The sequence below is a fragment of the Saccopteryx leptura genome, chromosome 5, assembly GCF_036850995.1.
Source record: "Saccopteryx leptura isolate mSacLep1 chromosome 5, mSacLep1_pri_phased_curated, whole genome shotgun sequence".
NCBI classification, from domain to species: Eukaryota; Metazoa; Chordata; class Mammalia; order Chiroptera; family Emballonuridae; genus Saccopteryx; species Saccopteryx leptura.
This window is the reverse complement of record NC_089507.1, coordinates 29,691,850-29,713,439: the sequence shown is the minus strand read 5'-3', so window position 1 is coordinate 29,713,439 and position 21,590 is coordinate 29,691,850. Positions and strand designations below refer to the sequence as shown.

Sequence of the window (21,590 nt, the reverse complement as noted above, 5' to 3'; positions counted from 1 at the left end):
CTCCTCCCCCCCACCCTGTAACCCCAACACTGTTGTCCATGTCTCTGAGTCTCATTTTTATGTCCCACCTATGTATGGAATCATATAGTTCTTAGTTTTATCTGATTTACTTATTTCACTCAGTATAATGTTATCAAGGTCCATCCATGTTGTTTTAAAAGATCCGATGTCATCATTTCTTATGGCTGAGTAGTATTCCATAGTGTATATGTACCAAAGCTTTTTAATCCACTCGTCCTCTGACAGACACTTGGGCTGTTTCCAGATCTTTGCTACTGTAAACAATGATGCCACAAACATGGGGGTGCATTTCTTTTTTTCAAACAGTGCTATAATGTTCTTGGGGTATATTCCTAACAGTGGTATAGCTGGGTCAAAAGGCAGTTCGATTTTTAATTTCTTGAGGAATCTCCATACTGTTCTCCACAGTGGCTGTACCAGTCTGCATTCCCACCAGCAGTGTAGGAGGGTTCCCTTTTCTCCACATCCTTGCCAGCACTTATTCTGTGTTGTTTTGTTGATGAACACCATTCTGACTGGTGTGAGGTGATATCTGATTGTGGTTTTAATTTGCATTTCTCTAATGATTAGTGATGTTGCGTATTTTTTCATATGCCTATTGGCCATCTCTATGTCCTCCTTGGAGAAGTGTCTATTCATTTCTTTTGCCCATTTTTGGATTGGATTGTTTGTCTTCCTGGTATTAAGTTTTACAAGTTCTTTATAAATTTTGGTTATTAACCCCTTATCAGTCGCATTGTCAAATATATTCTCCCATTGTGAAGTTTGTCTTTTTATTCTGTTCTTATTGTCTTTAGCTGTGCAGAAGCTTTTTAGTTTGATTAAGTCCCATTTGTTTATCCTGTCTTTTATTTCACTTGCCTGTGGATACAAATTGGCAAATATATTGCTGTGAGAGATGTCAGAGAGCTTACTGCCTATGTTTTCTTCTAAGATGCTTATGGTTTTACGGCTTACATTTAAGTCTTTTATCCATTTTGAGTTTATTTTTGTGAATGGTGTAAGTTAGTGGTCTAGTTTCATTTTCTTGCAGGTAGCTGTCCAATTTTCCCAACACCATTTGTTGAAGAGGCTGTCTTTACTCCAATGTATACTCTTACCTCCTTTGTCAAATATCAGTTGTCCATAAAAATGTGGGTTTATTTCTGGGTTCTCAGTTCTGTTCCATTGATCTATATGCCTGTTCTTATACCAGTACCAGGCTGTTTTGAGTACAATGACCTTATACTATAACTTGATATTTGGAAGTGTGATACCTCCCACTTTATTCTTCCTTTTCAAGATTGCTGAGGCTATTCGTGTTATCTTTTGGTTCCATATAAATTTTTGGAATATGTGTTCTATATCTTTGAAGTAAGTCATTGGTATTTTAATTGGTATTGCATTGAATTTATAAATTGCTTCCAACTGTTTTTTGTTTGAAAATTCAAGTGGCAGCTAGTAAGGGAAAATCTATACCAAATAAACGGGATAGGTATGCCTCAATCCCATTTTCCATCTCTTAGGATCTCTGAATACCGAGAGCCTTTCAAAAAACAAATATACCAGAATCTATACCATTATCTGCTTGGAAAATTCTTGTTGAACCTTCACAATTCAACTTAGGAGTCTCTTGTAAATAGGTCTTAGGTGTGACACTGTTAAGTAATTACCCTATTTTAAGGCTTCTTTCATTGTTTAATATTTTTTCCCCTTTGGAATTGACTTAGGGTTAGCTTATTCAATGACCTGTGTCATTATGTTATAGCTTACCTCCTCATTTTCAGTTCATGAGAGTTGGCCATGAAAGTCCAGAGCTATGTTTAAAAAAATACATTCATCTTCAGAAGACATTGAGGCTCCTGCAAATGATAAAAACAGCTTAGAAATTGAGCAGAGAAAATATCTTTGGGATAAGCATGTCATATCCCAACGTGACTACATTGAATGTCTTGATTCTTATTTGAATACACATATTCTTTTTTTTTTAATTTTTCTTAAATGAGAAGCGGGGAGGCAGAGAGACAGACTCCCGCATGTGCCCTGACCAGGATCTACCTGGCAAGCCACCTATGGGGTGATGCTCTGCCCATCTGGGGCCTTTACTCCGTTGCTTGGCAATCGAGCTATTTTAGTGCCTGAGGTGAGGCCATGGAGCCATCCTCAGCGCCCAGGGCCAGTGGGGCCAACTTGCTCCAACTAAGCTATGGCTACAGGAAGAGAAGAGAGAGATAGAAGGGAAAGGGGGAGGGGTGGAGGAGCAGATGGTTGCTTCTCCTGTGTGCCCTGACTGGGAATCAAACTCGGGATGTCCACATGCCAGGCTGATACCACTGAGCCAACTAGACAGAACCTGAATACACATATTCTGATTTGAGTTTTCCAAATAATCAATCATCACACCTACCAGGTGTGATATTGCAGTGCTATGTTTTTCCCCATCTGGCGGGCCTTTCTCTTCCTTTTCATAATGGGTGGGCCCCTACCTACCTTTCAGGACCCAACTCAGCTGTTTTTCATGTAGTTGTTGCTTTGTTTTGTTGGGTGGGAGCCTTCCCTAAACCTGTCTTCTTCTCCCTAATACCTTCTTGTAAGCCCCGCTATCTAAGGTCGGCATTGTGAGCTCATTTAATAAGTTATCCTTCTTACTGCCCTATAAAACTGAGTTTCTTAAAGCAACTGGTACATCTTTTTTTTTGTTGTTTTGTTTTGTTTTGTATTTTTCTGAAGCTGGAAACGGGGAGAGACAGTCAGACAGACTCCCGCATGCGCCCAACCGGGATCCACCCGGCACGCCCACCAGGGGGCGATGCTCTGCCCCTCCGGGGGGTCGCTCTGCCGAGACCAGAGCCACTCTAGCGCCTGGGGCAGAGACCAAGGAGCCATCCCCAGCGCCCGGGCCATCTTTGCTCCAATGGAGCCTTGGCTGCAGGAGGGGAATAGAGAGACAGAGAGGAAGGAGGGGGTGGGGGTGGAGAAGCAAATGGGCGCTTCTCCTATGTGCCCTGGCCGGGAATTGAACCCGGGTCCCCCGCACGCCAGGCCGACGCTCTACCGCTGAGCCAACCGGCCAGGGCTGGTACATCTTTCTTAACTCTCCCCAGTTCCACTAGGGATGTTGAACGGAGGAAGCCCTGAGGCAATTAAGTTAAATAAATAATAGGAAACCCTTAGGTAGGTGAGACCTAGCTTTTGCATTGACCCCTGTATCTCCCAAGAGCCTGGGGGAGTCGCCCTATGAATAAGCCATGTGAAGTTGCTTTCCTGGTTGAGAAACTTCCCAGGTATAAATCTTGTGATCTCTCTGACCCAGTGACTCAAGCTGCCACCAAATAACCTTTGTCTCTTTTGTTCATAGAGAAGTTCTTATCATTTTTGGTCAGGATGAGAGTTTACTTTCATGAATAATTTCAGGAAGTCAGCTTTGTTTTGCCTCTCCTTCCTAAAAGAGAGAGAGAAAAAAATAATCTGAGTTTATTTCTTTTCCTTAATACTTTGAGGTCTAGTTCAAAAGGCAACATTCCTGAGGGTAGAAGTTTTGCTGTTCACTCCTCAGTGAAAATAAAATTGTGTAGCAGGAAAAGAAAAGTGAAGAAAATGTGAAGTCTATTTTAAGAGCTGGGCAAGCCTTGGGCTTCCTCGGGCCCATTTGTCAGCCCCGGGTCCCTCTGTCAGTTTCCAATTTTATAAGCATGTCATGGGAGCAGAGTAAGAGCAGCAGGTTATTGAAGAGAAAAGTTTCCTGTCGTTACTGACAATTTTTTTCTTTGAGGTCATACAGCTCAGAGCAGGGATCTTTGTGGCTCTGCATTTGAGGAAAGCTCTGTTAGCCATGAAATTAAAATGACCCTGGCTTACCTAAGTTTGTTTAGGCTTCCTACAAAATACTCTCTATATTAACTAAGGCTCTTTTAGTTGCTAGAAGGAGAAAAACAGCATGAGGTGGTTTAGGCAAGAAAAAAGAAATTATGAGCATCCATACCCTAGCAGTCCTGGGGTATCGTGTTTCAGGCGTGGCTTCTTTTGGGGATTACAGCAATATTGTTACAGGTTGTGCACTTTCTCTCTGCCGCTTGACTCTTCTTGCCCATCTGTTGTGTTCTTGCTTCTGCGGGATACAGGTTGTCTGTTCATGGTGACTCCGTGAAGTTTGTACCTTCTAGTTCAAGAAGAGAAAAGAGTGCATTTCTGGCTATTCAGGCAAAAGTCTTAGGATTGTTGGCTCTGTGTGGGTTGCATGCTTTTTCTTGAACCGGTTACCGTAGCCATGGGGATTTGCTACTCTGATTGGCTGGGCCTGCACCATGTGCCTCATGAAGGGAGGGATAGAGGCATCTCTGCCTGAAACACGGGGCTGACTCCTGTGAGACCAGGTGTTTTTATTGTGGCAGTTTGTTCACGGCTGTATCCTCAGCGGGGAGAACTGTCTGCCGCATAGTAGGGCACACAAAAAGACCTGTTGAATGAGCGTGGAGGAAAGCTGATTCCTCAAGAAAAACTTTGGGACTTTTACCAGAAATGGAAGAAATACACGCCAGGCTATAACAGATGGTTCTCCGTCGTGCGAGAGAGTAACAGCCGTAGTCATATTTATTCTTGTTACATTCTTGACTCTGAACTTATACCTAGTTCTGGAATGGGAATCGATCCTCTTGAACTGATGCTGGATCTTTATAGATAGTACTCAAAACAGCACGCTGAATAGATGAACAGTGAAGGCAAAGTCATGCTCCTGGATCCAGAAATCCAGAAGTAGAACTACCTCTGTACTGAGGACTGACCCTTAGGGTTACACCTCACACCTTAATTCCACCCCCCTCTGAGACGGTTTCTTTTCTTTCATCCCCTTCATTCCATAGGTTGCCTTTTCATTTTTCTGATGGTTTCCTCTGCTGAGCAAAAGCTATTTAGGTTGATGTAGCCCCACATGTTTATTTTGCTTCTGTTGCTTTTGCTTTTGGTGTCAAATCTAAAAAAAAAAAAAATCGCTAAGACGTGTTAAGAAGCTTACCCCTTATATTTTCTTCTAGGTCAGGGGTCGGCAAACTCATTAGTCAGCAGAGCCAAATATCAACAGTACAATGACTGAAATTTCTTTTGAGAGCCAAATTTTTTAAACTTAAACTATATAGGTAGGGACATTCCTTATCGAGGTAGGGCCCGCATGTGGTATTTTGTGGAAGAGCCGCACTCAAGGGACCAAAGAGCCACTTGTGGCTCACGAGCTGCAGTTTGGCTACCACTGCTCTAAGGATTTCATGGATTCAGGTTTTATTTTAAAGTTTTTTATCCATTTTGAGTTAAATTTTGTATATAGTGTAAGAGATTGGTCCAGTTGCATTTATTTGCATGTGGCTGTCCATTTTTCCCAGCACCATTTATTGAAGAGACTGTCCTTTCCCCATTGTATATTCTTGGCTCTTTTCTGATGAAGTAATTGACCATAGATGCATGGGTTTATTTCGGGGCTTTGTATTGTTTCATTGATCTGTGTGTCTTTTATTGTGCCATCATAAAATACCACTAACCCTGTGGGGCTTTCTTCCTTGTGGCGGTTTCTAAACTCTGTCCATCTCCTCAGGTTCCCCAAGACTGCTCCTCCTCAGGGGAAGACTTTCTCTTCATGAGCAGATTGAGCCTTTCTTTTCCTTGGTTGTGATATGTACACCCATCCCCATCCTTCCTCCACACCTTCCTTCCCACATGAGTGAGTGTCCACCCTGTCCACACCTCTGCTGTGGTCCTTGCTCTCCTCGCGTCACCTGGACTCTTCCCCCTTGGTCTGCCCCCTTCCGTGTTTCCGCTTTCCCCCTCCTCTCCGCTGGCCTTTGCTCTTTCAGCCTGTAAACAAGGACACATGGCCAAGACTCCTCCCTAGAAACCAGGTTTCTCCCCGCAACCTTTGTCGCTCCAGCTGCTCTTCTCTCTCCTCCTGCTTTGTTCATAGTGAAGTTCCTCAAGGTCGCCCTCTGCCCACCTCTGCCATTCTCCTGAAGCTGATGCGACAGAAGCCGCCAGTGCCCTTATAGAAACTCAGGGTGCCTGGTTCTTTTTAGTCCTTAGCTCTAAATCCAAGTGGCTAATGGTCAGGAGATGAATGGCCTGAGCTGGCTCTATGGTAAGGTGAGAAAAAGACTCTCCCAGACCTGGTCTCTCATACCCGCCATGTCTTCTCCCTCCTGCCTTGCCTGGCCTGTTACAGTGACCTTCCAGCTGGTCTCTGTGCCTGGGCTTTGCTCCCATTCAGTAAATGGCAGTCAAACCCCAACACCAGAGAGCAGAGCATGAAGATGGGGCCAGCCTGCCTCTTTGGTTAGGGAGACACCTCTGTCTACCTCTTCCTACTCTTTCCCTGATGACCCAGTGGTTCCTGATCTACATTGCTTCTTTTAAAAAGGACTTTATACTTATTTTAGAGAGAAGGGAGAGAGAGAGAAAGAGTGAGAGAGAGAGAGAAGAGGGAGGAGCAGGAAGCATCAACTCCCATATGTGTCTTGACCAGGCAAGCCCAGGGTTTCCGACTGCTGACCTCAGCATTCCAGGTCGACGCTTTATCCACTGCACCACCACAGGTCAGGCTTTACTGCCTTTTCATCAGGGTCATTCTTTTCTTGGAGAATATGCTGGAGGAAAGATGCCATTCCTTCACCACAAAAAGGAATATCGCACATGTGGCACACGCACACACGTGCACATGCACTTCAACCTCAGATTCATTCTTTTGTGGATTTTTTTTTAAAGATTCATGTTTCTGCCTGACCAGGTGGTGATGCAGTGGATAGAGCCTTAGACTGGGACACAGAGGACCCAGGTTCGCAGCCCCGAGATCGCCAGCTTGAGTGCGGGCTCATCTGGTTTGAGCAAAGCTCACCAGCCTGAGCTCAAGGTCTCTGGCTCGAGCAAGGGGTTACTCGCTCTGCTGTAGCCCCCTAGTCAAGGCACATATGAGAAAGCAATCAATGAGCAACTAAGGTGTTGCAATGAAGAATCGATGCTTCTCATCTCTCTCCCTTCCTGTCTGTCTGTCCCTATCTACCCTTTCTCTGTCTCTGTCACAAAAAAAAAAAAAAAAAAAAAAAAAGGTTCATGCTTCTGTTGAAGTGCTTGATCTTCTCTGCCTCGGGGTCAAGTCCACACTGTTGGCGCGTGTCTTGTAGGACTCTGCCTGACCCCTCCCCTTTACCACCTTGCCTTTCATGACTGAGTGGGCTCAGACTACACAGATGGTAACCTGCCGTCTCTTGCCTCAGATCCTCGCCAACCTAAGGTGAGAGCACAGCTTGCTCCTTTGCACCGTCCCCCACTTGCACCTGGGTTGGTGTCTGTCACTTTACTGTGTTTGTCTTCCATAATGCGGGAAGGACTTGGTGGGGGTGGGGGGACGTGTGTGGCTTGTTTCTCCCACTCCCAGCACAGTGCCTGGTGGAGAGAACGTGCTCGATGCATGGCGGCCCGAGGCATGGCAGTCAGAGACGAAGTGTGCGGGGAAGGTGGCCGCTGTAAAACAATCATAGTCCCTGATGCGTGCGGAGCTCTTGCAGAATGCCAGCCGTTGAGGTGTCCTCTCCTAGTCCCCAGCAAAGCTCAGTGAGGTGTAGATGCTACAATCTACAGTCAAGAGATGGGGAGTTTAAGTAGCCTGTCTGCTTTGTTAGGGTATTTGGACTTGTTCTTAGCCTTTTTTTTTCTTTCTTTTTTTTTTTTTTTTTTTTTACAGAGACAGAGAGACAGTCAGGGAGAGGGATAGACAGGGACAGACAGACAGGAACGGAGAGAGATGAGAAGCATCAATCATCAGCTTTTCATTGCAACACCTTAGTTGTTCATTGATTGCTTTCTCATATGTGCCTTGATCGTGGGCCTTCAGCAGACCGAGTAACCTCTTGCTCGAGCCAGAGACCTTGGGTCCAAGCTGGTGAGCTTTTCTCAAGCCAGATGAGGCCGCGCTCAAGCTGGCGAACTCGGGATCTCGAACCTGTGTCCTCCGCATCCCAGTCCAACACTCTATCCACTGCGCCACTGCCTGGTCAGGCTGTTCTTAGCCTTTTTTGACCTCAGAAAAAACAACCAAATATTAGAATGTTTAAAGAGATATGATAAGATCATCTTTTCTTTAAAAAAAGAAAAAAGATGGCCTGACCTGTGGTGGCGCAGTGGATAAAGCATTGACCTGGAAATGCTGAGGTTGCTGGTTCGAAACCCTGGGCTTGCCTGGTCAAGGCACATACGGGAGTTGATGCTTCCAGCTCCTCCCCCCTTCTCTCTCTCTGTCTCTTTCTCTCCTCTCTGTCTCTCTCTCTCCCTCTCTCTCTCTCCTCTCTAAAAAATGAATAAATAAAAATTAAAATTAAAAAAAAAAAGAAAAAAGAAACACAAACATTCTTCTTAAACCAGAAGAATATTTTTTGTTCTTTGTTTTCATAATTAAATCCTTCTAGACCCAATTTCTTTATCCTTTCCTACTAGTCTGTTTACTCTCTGTGTCCCAGTAACAAGACGATTTCTATCACTCAGACCAGAGAGGATGGTTAATTTAGGGGCCTTGGTCGGCCTCCTACGCTCTGTCACTTGAGCAGAAGGGGTGAGGGTGCTCACATTTACTGCTATGTACTATGCTACACTTTCTGCTGGCATGTCTCATTTTAATCCTCACAACAACCAGGTCCTATTGCCGTCCTCATTTTTCAGTTGAGGAGCCTGAACGTCTGGTGTTCTGGGTCACTCAGCTAGTCAGAGTCGTGGACAGGGCTTGAGCCTGTTCTCTGGCCCCGAGTTCTGTCTTCTCGTCTCGTGGGCACTGCCTCTCACTTTTGGGGGCCTTCCTCCCACAGGCTTGGCTTTCTTAGGATTTTGCTAACCTCTATTGACTTCATGACCCTTTTGAGCTCAAATGACTGTCTAGTTGATACATGAAGTTCTGGAGACAACCATCATTTCGTAGGATTACCTTGATGGTCCTAGTTCTAGATATGAACCGTTATTTTGCTTTCAGATGATACCGTCATTTAATATCTAAGACACACTCCGATTGTGTTCAGGCTTTGATCTATAAGAACAGCACAGACAGAGCTGTTTTCTCTAGGATGGTCCCGGTGTTCTCACTTAACCCTCTCCCCCTCTCTGGTTTCTAGCAAGCAAAAGGGTTACAGAGGGCGTAGGGAGGACAGTGAGATTCGAAAGGCTGATGAGAACGCGGCTGAACGTTTGTATCTGTCACATTCAGGATAGGAAAGCTATGTAAATACTAGATCGCCTAGAAATTTTGATGGTGTTCTTTCTGAAAGTGTTTATGGTTTCAAACAAAGTAAATAAAAATCTCTCCCTAATAACATTGCTCAAATGTAGGACCTAACATGATAAAACAGCCTCATAGAAATTTTTTGCCATCCCTTTTAAAAAGCCAGCAGATTTCCAGCTTTCTCATACTAACGTCACTCTAAATACCCAAGAGTCTTGTCATTTTTTTCTTGTGTGCCTATGCTAGGAAGCCATGTCTCAAGGAGAAACTTCCTGTGGGTTCAAAATGGGCTTTTCTCATAACAAATGCTACACTCGAGTGAGGTTGAATTATAAATGGAAATATATGTTTTCCATAAATGGTAGCAGTGGCCAAAACAGTATTACATTTTTTTAAATTTAGTCTCAGAGTATTGCTTGAAAGGGCGGCACACACTAGACTCTCTGTTCCTGTTAAATGGAGCCCAAGTCTGAGCTGGGGTGCTGGGTAAGCAGGAATTCTTATCAATGTAATTCTGAAGAATGGGGCTCAAGCTCTAACCATTTTGGGTGCAGCTCTGAACTATATTTATGGGCTACATGGTCATTCTGTGGTAGAAACGGCCCCTGCCCAGACTGTACAGATGTTGCCTGGTTTCCTAGAAGCATACAGACTCTAGGATGAAGGGGGTATTCTTTTCTAAAATAGCCCATCTTGTGAATTTGATGATAGAAAAAGATACCTCTAAACTCCTGTACAGAACATTCTTGCCTCCCTCTCCTTGTGGAGGTCTCTGTTTCGTCTGGGGGAGGAGGAGGGAGTTGTCACAATGCAATTTTAGGAATGTTAGGAGCTTGCTTTGGCTCACCCACTGCTGGTGTGGAAGTCACTGAGGTCTCTATGGAGGGCCAAGCAGCAGATAAGAAAGGAGCCATTCCTCATAGGCTGAGAAATGTGAAACCTCAGGAATTCTTGCTGATGAATTTTATTCCCTTCAAGTCTGAGAAACTGTTCTTTCTTCCTAGCAAGAGACACATGGAATAAATCACTGATGGTGTGAACAATATTTGAGATAAATGCAACTGTCAGATAGTTTCCTAGGAGTTCGGCAAGGGCACATGGTGACTGCAAACAGCTGAGTCTGTATTTTAATTCAGTGGAACATATTCAGACTCCTTTGGGATTTTAACATGTCTGTAGCCACAGGCTCAATCTTGTATTATTAGTAACAGTTGTGTGTGTGTGTGTGTGTGTGTGTGTGTGTGTGTGTGTGTTCGTTCTTGAGCAATTAAGGCATTTCTCCAAAATTTCTGTATAGTACAAACCCTAAGCCCAAATCAAAATTGTTTACAAAGACATTAGCAAAATACTCTAATGGAGGTCTGATTTTTCTAGGCATTCAGAGCACAATTTCTAAATGAGGTTGAGAAAAATTACCTTGGATGTATGGTGCACCATTGAACAGTGACCTTTCAGGTTAATTAAGAAAGCTGGAAGCTCAGAGGATTGTTGAGCAACTTTTCGGTTGCCTGAGGGAACAACAGAATAGAAATGTGGTGTAAATGTTCAGAAAGGGGATGATTTTCAAGGTTGTGAAAAATGAAGTCCCTGGAAGAAAATGATTATACATGAATTGAAAAGGGAGATACTTTTAAAACTATGTATGTATTTTACTTACTGATTTTATGGGGGTGGGGAATGCGAAGTAGTAGCTTTACTCTAGCTGTACATTGGCTGTTTGTTGTATGTGCCTTGACCATGTAAGCCCAGGGCTTTGAACTGGCGACCTCAGCTCTCTAGGTCAGTGCTCTATCCACTGTGCCACCACAGGCCAGGTGGAAAGAGAAATACTTGTTAATTTTAAGTAAGTGGTGAAAATAAAGAGAAAAATGCATCAATTTTATAAGAACATATACAACAGAAGCATTAATTCTCTCAAATCTCTGTATAAAAATGTTTACTCACTCTATATGCTAAGTAGTTTAATTATGTCAGGTGTGCAATGATCAGTTTTCTTCTTTTCCAGCTGACTCAGGTGTAGACACTGTGGCAGTGTTTATGGCCAGCAGCGGAACCACAGATGTCACGAATCGGAACAGCCCGGCCACACCACCAAATACCCTTAATCTCCGTTCCTCCCACAATGAACTGTTGAATGCTGAAATCAAACACACAGAAGCCAAGAACAGCACACCCCCCAAATGCAGGAAAAAATATGCACTAACTAACATCCAGGCAGCCATGGGCCTCTCGGATCCGGCCGCACAGCCCCTGCTGGGGAATGGCTCCGCCAACATCAAGCTGGTGAAAAACGGGGAGAACCAGCTCCGGAAGGCGGCAGAACAGGGGCAGCAGGACCCCAACAAAAACGTCAGCCCCACCGCCATCATCAACATAACTTCTGAGAAGTTGGAAGGGAAAGAGCCCCCCCCACAGGATTCCTTGGGCTGTGATATTTTACCCTCCCAGCCTAGGAGAACCAAGAGCTTCCTAAATTACTATGCAGACCTGGAAACCTCAACCCGGGAACTGGAGCAGGACGCGGGCAGCCAGCACGCGGCTGTGGAAGAGAAGGCCCAGCCGGGCCAGGGCCAGGGCCAGGGCCAGGCCGCCACCGTCATTGGCAATGGGGATTTGCTGCTGCAGAAACCAAACAAACCCCAGTTCAGCCCTGAGGACGGCCAGGTAGCCACAGTGTCATCCAGCCCAGAGACCAAGAAGGATCATCCTAAAACAGGAGCCAAAACTGACTGTGCACTACACCGGATCCAGAACCTGGCACCCAGCGATGAGGAGTCCAGCTGGACCACGCTGTCCCATGACAGCGCCTCCCCCAGCTCCCCGGACGAAACAGGTACCGGAATGGTATAGAAATGGGAATGGTGTAGTAAGGTGTTCCTTCCTCCCTTCCTCTTCCCTTCCTCCCTTCCTCTTCCCTTCCTCCCTTCCTCTTCCCCTTCCCTTCTTTATTAAAAAACATTTCCCTTTTGACCCTTACTGTCCTTGTTCAAGTGATATTTGAAAACGAGAAAGTGATGTTTCTTTTCAAATATATTCAGAAGTTCCGGCTTTTAGCCACTCTTGTCTATGTCCATAACGTCTTTGGATGCGTCAGTCAAAATTGTGACAGAAAGGAACAGGGTCCTAAAAGTTAGTTACTTTTAACCTTAGTCTTTCACAGTCCCCTCCCCCATTATACTGATTATAACATTAAAAGCTGTGGGGTGCGTTGCTGTATCTGAAATCGGAGTAAACAAACACTCACAAAGACTAATTTCTGTAATGTAACCTTGTAACACCCTAGCTGGCCCCAGGGCTGTGTGAGCCTGATACAGAGAGAGCCACCAGGGAAGGATGTAACACAGGGGTCCCCAAACTACGGCCCGGGCCGCATGCGGCCCCCTGAGGCCATTTATCTGGCCCCCACCGCACTTCTGAAAGGGGCACCTCTTTCATTGGTGGTCAGTGAGAGGAGCACATTGACCATCTCATTAGCCAAAAGCAGGCCCATATTTCCCATTGAAATACTGGTCAGTGGCCCTGGCCGGTTGGCTCAGCGGTAGAGCGTCGGCCTGGCGTGCGGGGGACCCGGGTTCGATTCCCAGCCAGGGCACATAGGAGAAGTGCCCATTTGCTTCTCCACCCCCACCCCCTCCTTCCTCTCTGTCTCTCTCTTCCCCTCCTGCAGCCAAGGCTCCATTGGAGCAAAGATGGCCCGGGCGCTGGGGATGGCTTCTTGGCCTCTGCCCCAGGCGCTAGAGTGGCTCTGGTCGGGGCAGAGCATTGCCCCCTGGTGGGCAGAGCATCGCCCCTGGTGGGCTTGCCGGGTGAATCCCGGTCGGGCGCATGCGGGAGTCTGTCTGACTGTCTCTCCCCGTTTCCAGCTTCAAAAAAAAAAAAAAAAAAAAAAGAAAGAAATACTGGTCAGTTTGTTGCTTTAAATTTACTTGTTATTTATTTTAAATATTGTATTTGTTCCCATTTTGGTTTTTTTTACTTTAAAATAAGATATGTGCAGTGTGCATAGGGATTTGTTCATAGTTTTTTTTTATAGTCTGGCCCTCCAAGGGTCTGAGGGACAGTGAACTGGCCCCCTGTGTAAAAAGTTTGGGGACCCCTGATGTAACATCTTCCAACCTGTATGGCAGGGGAACTACAGGGACTACAGATAAGGAAAAGAGAAGGGGAAAGTTAGGACTATAACTTGTTAAAAAATGTTTTTGAAGTGCCCTTTAGAATGACAGTACTTGAAATGATAGATTTCATCAGCCTGCTGTAGCTGGTATGGCAGGAGGGAGGCTAAGGTGAGTCTATTCCATCTTGCAAATGTCTAGACCTGCACACCATGGGAATCAGAATTATGTTTAGAAATGTTACAAAGTTTACAACTCCCTGTGACTTTTTGCCTGTGGAGAGAATTCGTAGCCTATCACTGATGGACACTGTCACCTCCTAGTGCTTGAATCTATTTTAATAACTCGGGTGTCTGACGTCCCAACTCTGCCTCCTGTTGGCAGACGTCCCCTTCCCGCTCCGCCCTGCCGTTCCAGACACGGCGCTTCCTGTTGGAGTTAGATTTTACATTTTACTGTAAGTTATTGAAAGAATGGTAGCCTCCCCTGTTCCTCACTCTAGCCCCTTTTCTCAGTGATGACCACTGCCTTTTTTCTCTTAAAGTGTTTTTTTTTCAGAAAACATGTTATGCATATACCCACATTTATAATAAATTTTAGATTTTACCCAAATTTTATAATGATATTTTAAGAAGTCCTTCTTTTTCAGGGATCTAATATACTGCTATATATAATAGTATAGTATATAAAATATAATATAAGCTAATATAAATAATATTGAGTATGGACTGTTCTCCACAATAATTGGGATGGGAATAAAAAAACAAGAGAGAGACAAAATTGCCCGTAAGCTGATACTTGTTAAAAGTGGATATGGGAGGGTTCATTATGCTGTTCTCTCAAGTTTTATGTGTTTAAAATTTTCCACAATAAATAGTTAAGACAAAAAAATTACTTAGGTTGTTTTGTAAATGCTTTGCTTTCACCACTTACATATATATTTTGTAGAGCAGTTTATATCAGGACTTTTTTTTAACATCAGGCTTTTTAAGTTATTAAGCTTGTGACTCCATCATATTCACGCTCTATGATTTGTTTAATAGTTTCCTCACTGCGGAAATTTAAATTATTTCCACCCTTCACTGGTGCTGGTAGGGCCTGTGGAGAGCTCGGAGTTTAAGTTGAGCACATGCGGTCCACTCCATCCCCTGCCACTCGCCCAGGAAGCCTTCTAGATTTCTCTTCCCCCCTCACGTCCCTCTTCCCCCCTCGGGTCCCTCTTCCCCCCTCGGGTCCCTCTTCCCCCCTCACGTCCCTCTTCCCCCCTCGCGTCCCTGTTCCCCCCTCACGTCCCTCTTCCCCCCTCGGGTCCCTCTTCCCCCCTCGGGTCCCTCTTCCCCACTCGGGTCCCTCTTCCCCCCTCGGGTCCCTCTTCCCCCCTCGGGTCCCTCTTCCCCCCTCTCACGTCCCTCTTCCCCCCTCACGTCCCTCTTCCCCACTCGGGTCCCTCTTCCCCCCTCGCGTCCCTGTTCCCCCCTCACGTCCCTCTTCCCCCCTCGGGTCCCTCTTCCCCCCTCAGGTCCCTCTTCCCCCCTCTCACGTCCCTCTTCCCCCCTCACGTCCCTCTTCCCCACTCGGGTCCCTCTTCCCCCCTCGGGTCCCTCTTCCCCACTCGGGTCCCTCTTCCCCACTCGCGTCCCTCTTCCCCCCTCGGGTCCCTCTTCCCCCCTCTCACGTCCCTCTTCCCCCCTCACGTCCCTCTTCCCCCCCTCACGTCCCTCTTCCCCCCTCACGTCCCTCTTCCCCCCTCTCACGTCCCTCTTCCCCCCTCACGTCCCTCTTCCCCACTCGGGTCCCTCTTCCCCCCTCTCACGTCCCTCTTCCCCCCTCTCACGTCCCTCTTCCCCACTCGGGTCCCTCTTCCCCCCTCTCACGTCCCTCTTCCCCCCTCTCACGTCCCTCTTCCCCCCTCGGGTCGCTCTTCCCCCCTCTCACGTCCCTCTTCCCCCCCTCACGTCCCTCTTCCCCCCTCTCACGTCCCTCTTCCCCCCTCTCACGTCCCTCTTCCCCCCTCGGGTCCCTCTTCCCCCCCTCTCACGTCCCTCTTCCCCCCTCTCACGTCCCTCTTCCCCACTCGGGTCCCTCTTCCCCCCTCTCACGTCCCTCTTCCCCACTCGGGTCCCTCTTCCCCCCTCTCACGTCCCTCTTCCCCACTTGGGTCCCTCTTCCCCACTCGGGTCCCTCTTCCCCACTCGGGCCCCCCTTCCCCCCTCGTCTGCTCAGAGTTCCATTGTTACTTTCTGGGGGCTTCTCCACACTGCTCCTTCTGGCACTTGATACATGATATGAACTGGATTAGTGTTCTGACATCTTGAGAGGGTATTGTTCATTTTTCTCTCTTAAAGTTGGTTTTGAAGACCTTTGAATTTTAAAGTAAGGATGACAGTATGGGGATGGCCCTTAGTGGATTGCCAAGGATAGACATTTTGAATCAAATATGCTAGAAAGGATGTGTTAGCTATGACTCCCAAGCAGTAAGGTTGAGTTTTTAAAAAACATACTAGAAGCCAGACCTGTGTTATCCTTCAGAACGGTCCCTTTGGGGTCTCCATACCTGTTTCAGCCTGCTGCATGTCTCAAATGGTAACATTAATAGTATTGGGGAGTTCTTTAGGAATTTCCTAAGAGCCAGTTATGAACTCCTACTGAATAGAGAAGCCTTCACTTCGTGACCACACTTCAGGAGTTTCAGGTAGTGAGCACTGTATAAGTTAGGAAAACACAATAAGCGATTGTATTCAGAGTTGGTATTTCTTTTGATTTCGTCTTTCTGGCGAAGCTTACCATTAGTATTTGCAATGATAACAATTAATTTAATGAAATATTTCATGTTTCACGTCTATCAGCAAAATTAGTGTTTATTATTTATATTTTATGTGGTATAACTGTGTTTATATATATAATAAACAAAAATACTAATTGTTGAGAGAAAAAATAAGAGCAAACATTTTGTAAGACACTTGTATGCATTGTGATTGTTCATATATAAAAAGTGTATATATTTGCTTATTCACTGCATGTTAAATACTCATCACTATGGTCTGCATTTTATGACTTAATCATGATGACACAATTACGGTATCTTTGGATTGTAGATTGTGCTTTGGGGAGCCTAGAAAAATAGAACACACTCATTTCTACCTTAGGGAGCATCCTTCCCAAGTTAGAATGCTATTTGTAAAATAAAATGTACCTACTAATTCAAAGGTTCATTACTTTCTAGTTCCCTTTGTTTCTGAATTGCCCCCTCCAGCATCTTAGTAACTTGTTTTACATGATCCTGTGTGTACAATTACGTTGCTCTTTTTTTCATCCTAAGTAGTCAGTCCTTTGAGAAAGCAAGAGGCTATCTAAGAAAGGAGAGCATCTAACGAAATTGCTGAGTTTCATAGGAGTTTCACCAAAAGTTCAAAGGAATGCCTTCTCCCAGGTTCTAAATCTAAAGGAAGGGTTGGCCCTCGAAAGTGAGAACTTCTGCTTTATTAGAGTTTGACCATAGATCCTGCTCCCGGAGTGACCCCGGGTAAGCACGATGGCTCACAACGCCTGTTGATCAGATTGTGCGTAGCCTCTCTCTTAGTTACCTGGTGTTTTATGTTTGCTTCGTGAGACCTTTTTAAAGACAGAACATTTGATGCTACCTGGGTACATGTTTCAGTACCTTGTTGGTACCAAGATGTACCTTAGGGTTAATTTGGGGCTTAATAAAATTGAAGATGCAGAGTTTGAAACTAGGTGGATCTTATGGAAATCGCCATTTTTAAATTAGGTTCCTTACTAACTGTAATGTGCAAAAGCAGAATAGACCCCGAGAAAACCAAATATAGATGGTACCGCAGGGGGTGTAATGCTGTACTGACTTATTGTTGGTGTAATGCTATACTGTCTTATTGTTGAGAGCGTGGGCTCTAGAATGAGCTTCCTGAGTACAAATCTCAGCTCTGTTTCAGAGAGGCAGCTCCCGTAGCTTCTCATCTGTAAAATAGGGGCGATAATAGGGTTTTGGCATGGATCTGTTGTGAGGATTAAATGAGAGCATCTTCAAAGAGCTAAATCCTCTTCTAAATCCTCATTTAGAACAGTGTCTGGCATATAGCAGGAGCTCAATAAATATTTGTGCTTTTTATTAGTAGTGATCATCATTATCAGTACAAAAGTGGGGCATAAAAGTTTGCATCTCTCTTAATTATGAATTACCTCTATTTTGGACTCCGATTTTAGTTAGGACTTTCTGAACCCTAAGATCAGGTCTTGGTTTGTCTTTATCATCGTATTGTCACTGCCTCAAATATAGCAGGTGAACTTAGTAAATAAGCAATGATGAACTGAATGAAAACAGGAGCCATTTACATATTCCCAAGTGGCACTGCTGTATTGAGTTAATCATTTGGTGTTATACCTTAATGTCTGATTTTTATATTGGGTACGTATTTTGTTATGTAATTGATGATGTTGCCTTGTTATAGGTGGGACTGAATAACCAGTTATTAGGAAAGGCACAGTGAAATTTGTGGGCCTACTATATGTGTCAGATCTTGTTCATGGCACTCTCTCATACTTGGGCAGCCATTCTGGGACTTGAACCAAGGTCTTCAGATAGAGTATCCAGTATTTTTCCACTGTTCTACTGTCTTGAGATGTAGGCATGTGGTCCCCAGAGGCCGAACACATCAGACTTCATCTACTTCAACTGGATATGTGTGGTAGTTATTTTAAGAATCTGGAAAATTATATTTAGAGGGTCTTTCCATTCCTATAAGCAATTGAGATATAACTCATGGCATCTCCTCTTTGGAACCTGTTGAGACTCTTGGAGCTGTTGAAAGTCCTTTCCCTGTATCCCAATGAAATGTTTCCAAGTCTCTGTTATCATATTACTTTCAGCAATTTGTAATGTTACTCAAAAGTTTCCACTGAGACATAGAGCTCCATGAAATCAGGAGCCAAGTCTTCATCATGTGTGAATGTGAACCTTTTTATACAGTAGCACATGGTAAGAGTCTCCATAAATGTTACTTGTTTTCTGGTTGGTTGGCTGGAGCCAGATGACAAACTTGCATGTTCTCTAAGGTCTGCTGCATCAGGATACCTATAGAAATAGAAAAAAGAAAGCACAGCTAAGGTGACTCTTACTTATATTGTAGGCTCTTGAGAGGGATGAAGATTTAGGGCCAATCAGTCAGACAAACATACATCAGTCAATACAAACATTCTTTGTATAGGAGTCTGTAAGTCTGCAAATCAGAAAGGCTTGTGCCAAGGAAAAGGGTCCTATAGGCTGCACTTTCCTTCACAGATTGCATTGCATTGCAAATCATCCCTGTTACTCAAGAGTTCGAATCCTTTCATGTTAAAGTGATTGGTTTCCACTCTCAAGGCAAGCAAAGGGGAACTTTGTTACAAGCGAGATAGTTGGGGAGGGTAGAAGCCAAGGCACACACTTAATTATGTCAACATCATTGACAACACTTCGTATTTCTGGTCTCAGCCAGCTTAAGAGTGTTCGAGCTTTGGGTAAGTTTATATTACTAATGCTTTTAGGAACTTCTTCTAAATGTTCATTTTATGTTACATTGCTCTGGTAATTTCAACCATAAATGATTTTTAAATTGCTTTTTAAAAGCTCCCAATCCCTTAAAAAAAAAAAAGAAAAAAAGAAAGAAAATTCTAGGATATAGCAACGGCTCAATTTTCAGCTGGTTTGCCCTGTTGAATTAATTTTGATCTTTTAAACACCCTTCAGTGATTCACTGGCCTTCCTGTCTTGTCCTCTCGGTTGAGAGTTCCATAACATGACAGGAGGAATTCAAGAAGGCAGATGTGCGATGTTTCCAAAATAGCTTGGACACATTGTGTTCTGGGGTAGATAGTGTGACTTCCAAATTAGATTTTAGTACCTTGGGGAGTTAGATGTATAAAAATATTTCTTATCTCACCCCATGGACTTAAGGAAAAAAGTGATTTTGCTCAATTAAATATTTTTAGAAAGTTCTAGAGAAAAAAATATTCAGTTGAACATTGAAGATATTTTTTGTTTGTCTTCCATTATAAAATGTTATACTGGATACTTCAGGGAACAAAAAGATAACTATAATGCAATGAGTGGCAGCAAAGGTCTAACCATCTGGCAGTGGGCACAAGACAGAAGATATATTGAAGATGGAGCCATGAAGGGGTGGTAAGAGGCTGGGGTGCTGTGGGACAGACGGTGCTCAGAGGGAAAGGAAACCTCAGTTGATTGGGAGGTTGGAGTTAGGGTACTTGATGTTATCTGTGCTGGAATTTTTATTTTATTTTATTTTATTTTTGTATTTTTCTGAAGCTGGAAACGGAAAGAGACAGTCAGACAGACTCCCGCATGCGCCCGACTGGGATCCACCCGGCACGCCCACCAGGGGCGACACTCTGCCCACCAGGGGGCGATGCTCTGCCCCTCTGGGGCGTCGCTCTGCCGCAACCAGAGCCACTCTAGCACCTGGGGCAGAGGCCAAGGAGCCATCCCCAGCGCCCGGGCCATCTTTGCTCCAATGGAGCCTTGGCTGCGGGAGGGGAAGAGAGAGACAGAGAGGAAGGAGGGGGGGAGGGGGGGAGAAGCAAATGGGCGCTTCTCCTATGTGCCCTGGCCGGGAATCGAACCCAGGTCCCCCGCACGCCAGGCCGACGCTCTACCACTGAGCCAACCGGCCAGGGCCTGTGCTGGAATTTGAATGGACTTTCACGGGGTGACTATCTGGGGAGATTATTGCCTCTTAGGGCTGTTAAAAAGTAAGGGATCACTTTTATTTCATTTTGACTGACCACTAAAGAAATTTAAGTCATGATCCCTCCCCCCTTTTCTCTGCTGTACTGGCATTTTGAAAGTAAGAGTTTAGTTCCTACCTTGGCGAGTTGTTTTAGCTTCTGGGGAGAGGATAGTGTGGACGGAGTGTCTGTTTAGGAAGTGACAGGGTGGGGTCCTCTAATAGTCCTGCATGAGGGGCTCCCAGAAATGCCAGGTCTTGCCCTCGCACGCTTAATGGAGGGTGTGTAGCCTCTAAGATTATGACTCAGTAGAGTCATAGATACAAAAATACTACTGACCGTGTTCACACATTCTCTGGTCAAATTTCATCACAAACTATCTTCCCAGGCTCATTATCCTCACAACAGGATCTCCAGTTAATAAATACATGGAGAGTTGTCATTGCTTCCTTCATTAGTTCATCCATTCATTCTCCCTCATTTGTTCATTCATATACACACACACATGCCAGTCATGTTTTAAAAGTCTACTCTGTGGACTGTGTTAGATGTCCAGGACATAGAAATAGATTAGAACTAGTCAGTGACCTCAAGTATCTCACATGCAGTTAGTTTCCTATCTCCATGGAGAAAGTTCCCATGATATCTAGAGTGCCTTCTAAAACGTGTCCATGGGTTCTTTGTCCCATTTTGCACATCGCAGACTCAGTAAGAACAAGAAATAAAGCCTACCCCCAGATCCTGGGCAGCCTGAGCTTCCAAGCAAAGAGGAGATGTTTACATGTTTGATGAGTTTCTCAGGGCTGCTGTAACTAATTACCACACACTTGGTAGCTTAAAGCCTTAGAAGTTAATTTATTCGCTCACAATTCTGGAGGCTGGAAGCCTGAACTCAAGGTGTCAGCAGGAAGACTCCTTCCCTTGTCGAGCTCCTGGCCGTTCCCGGCAGTGCTTGGCATTCCCTGGCTGGTGGCTCTGTTGCTGCAGCTCGGCTTCTGTCTTCCCATGTCCTTGTTACACAGACCTGGTCACTGGATTTAGGACCTCCTCTAACCCATTATGACTTCCTCTTAACTTAATTGATGCTGGCTGCAAAGACCCTGTTTCCAAATAAGGTCACATTCTGAGGTTGTGACTGGGCATGAACTTTTGGGGAGACTATTTAGGCCAGTACAGATGTCTTCATAGATGGGAGGGGATGTTTGTAAGAATTATTCTATTCAGTATTTTCAAGGAGAAAAGCTAACATTTGCAGGTATTGTCAGAATTGTTAAGTGAATAAAATCTGCTACAAGGAACCTCAGATAGTTTTATATCTTCATTGAAAAGATGAGGAAACTTAGGTATGGACCTGATACTATTGAATCTGAAACTATAAACCCAACTGAGATTGGGAAAAAGTATGGCAAAGGCATAAAAGATGATACAGATATAGTAAGGCTTAACATTTAACAGTATGGATTAGCTCTGGAGGGTGGGGTAGCTCAGTATTTGGCATA

General features: G+C 44.8%; 1 protein-coding gene across 7 annotated transcripts in view; it reads left to right on the top strand.

Moving 5' to 3' along the window:
- APBB2 (amyloid beta precursor protein binding family B member 2) overlaps nt 1-21,590 on the top strand; it is a 392,308-nt gene that overhangs the window by 185,991 nt on the left and 184,727 nt on the right. For all 7 annotated transcript variants that reach the window (XM_066387008.1, XM_066387007.1, XM_066387012.1 and 4 more), the window contains one exon: nt 11,244-12,071. In XM_066387008.1, coding sequence (XP_066243105.1) covers nt 11,244-12,071 — 828 coding nt within the window. The remainder of the gene's footprint in view (nt 1-11,243; nt 12,072-21,590) is intronic.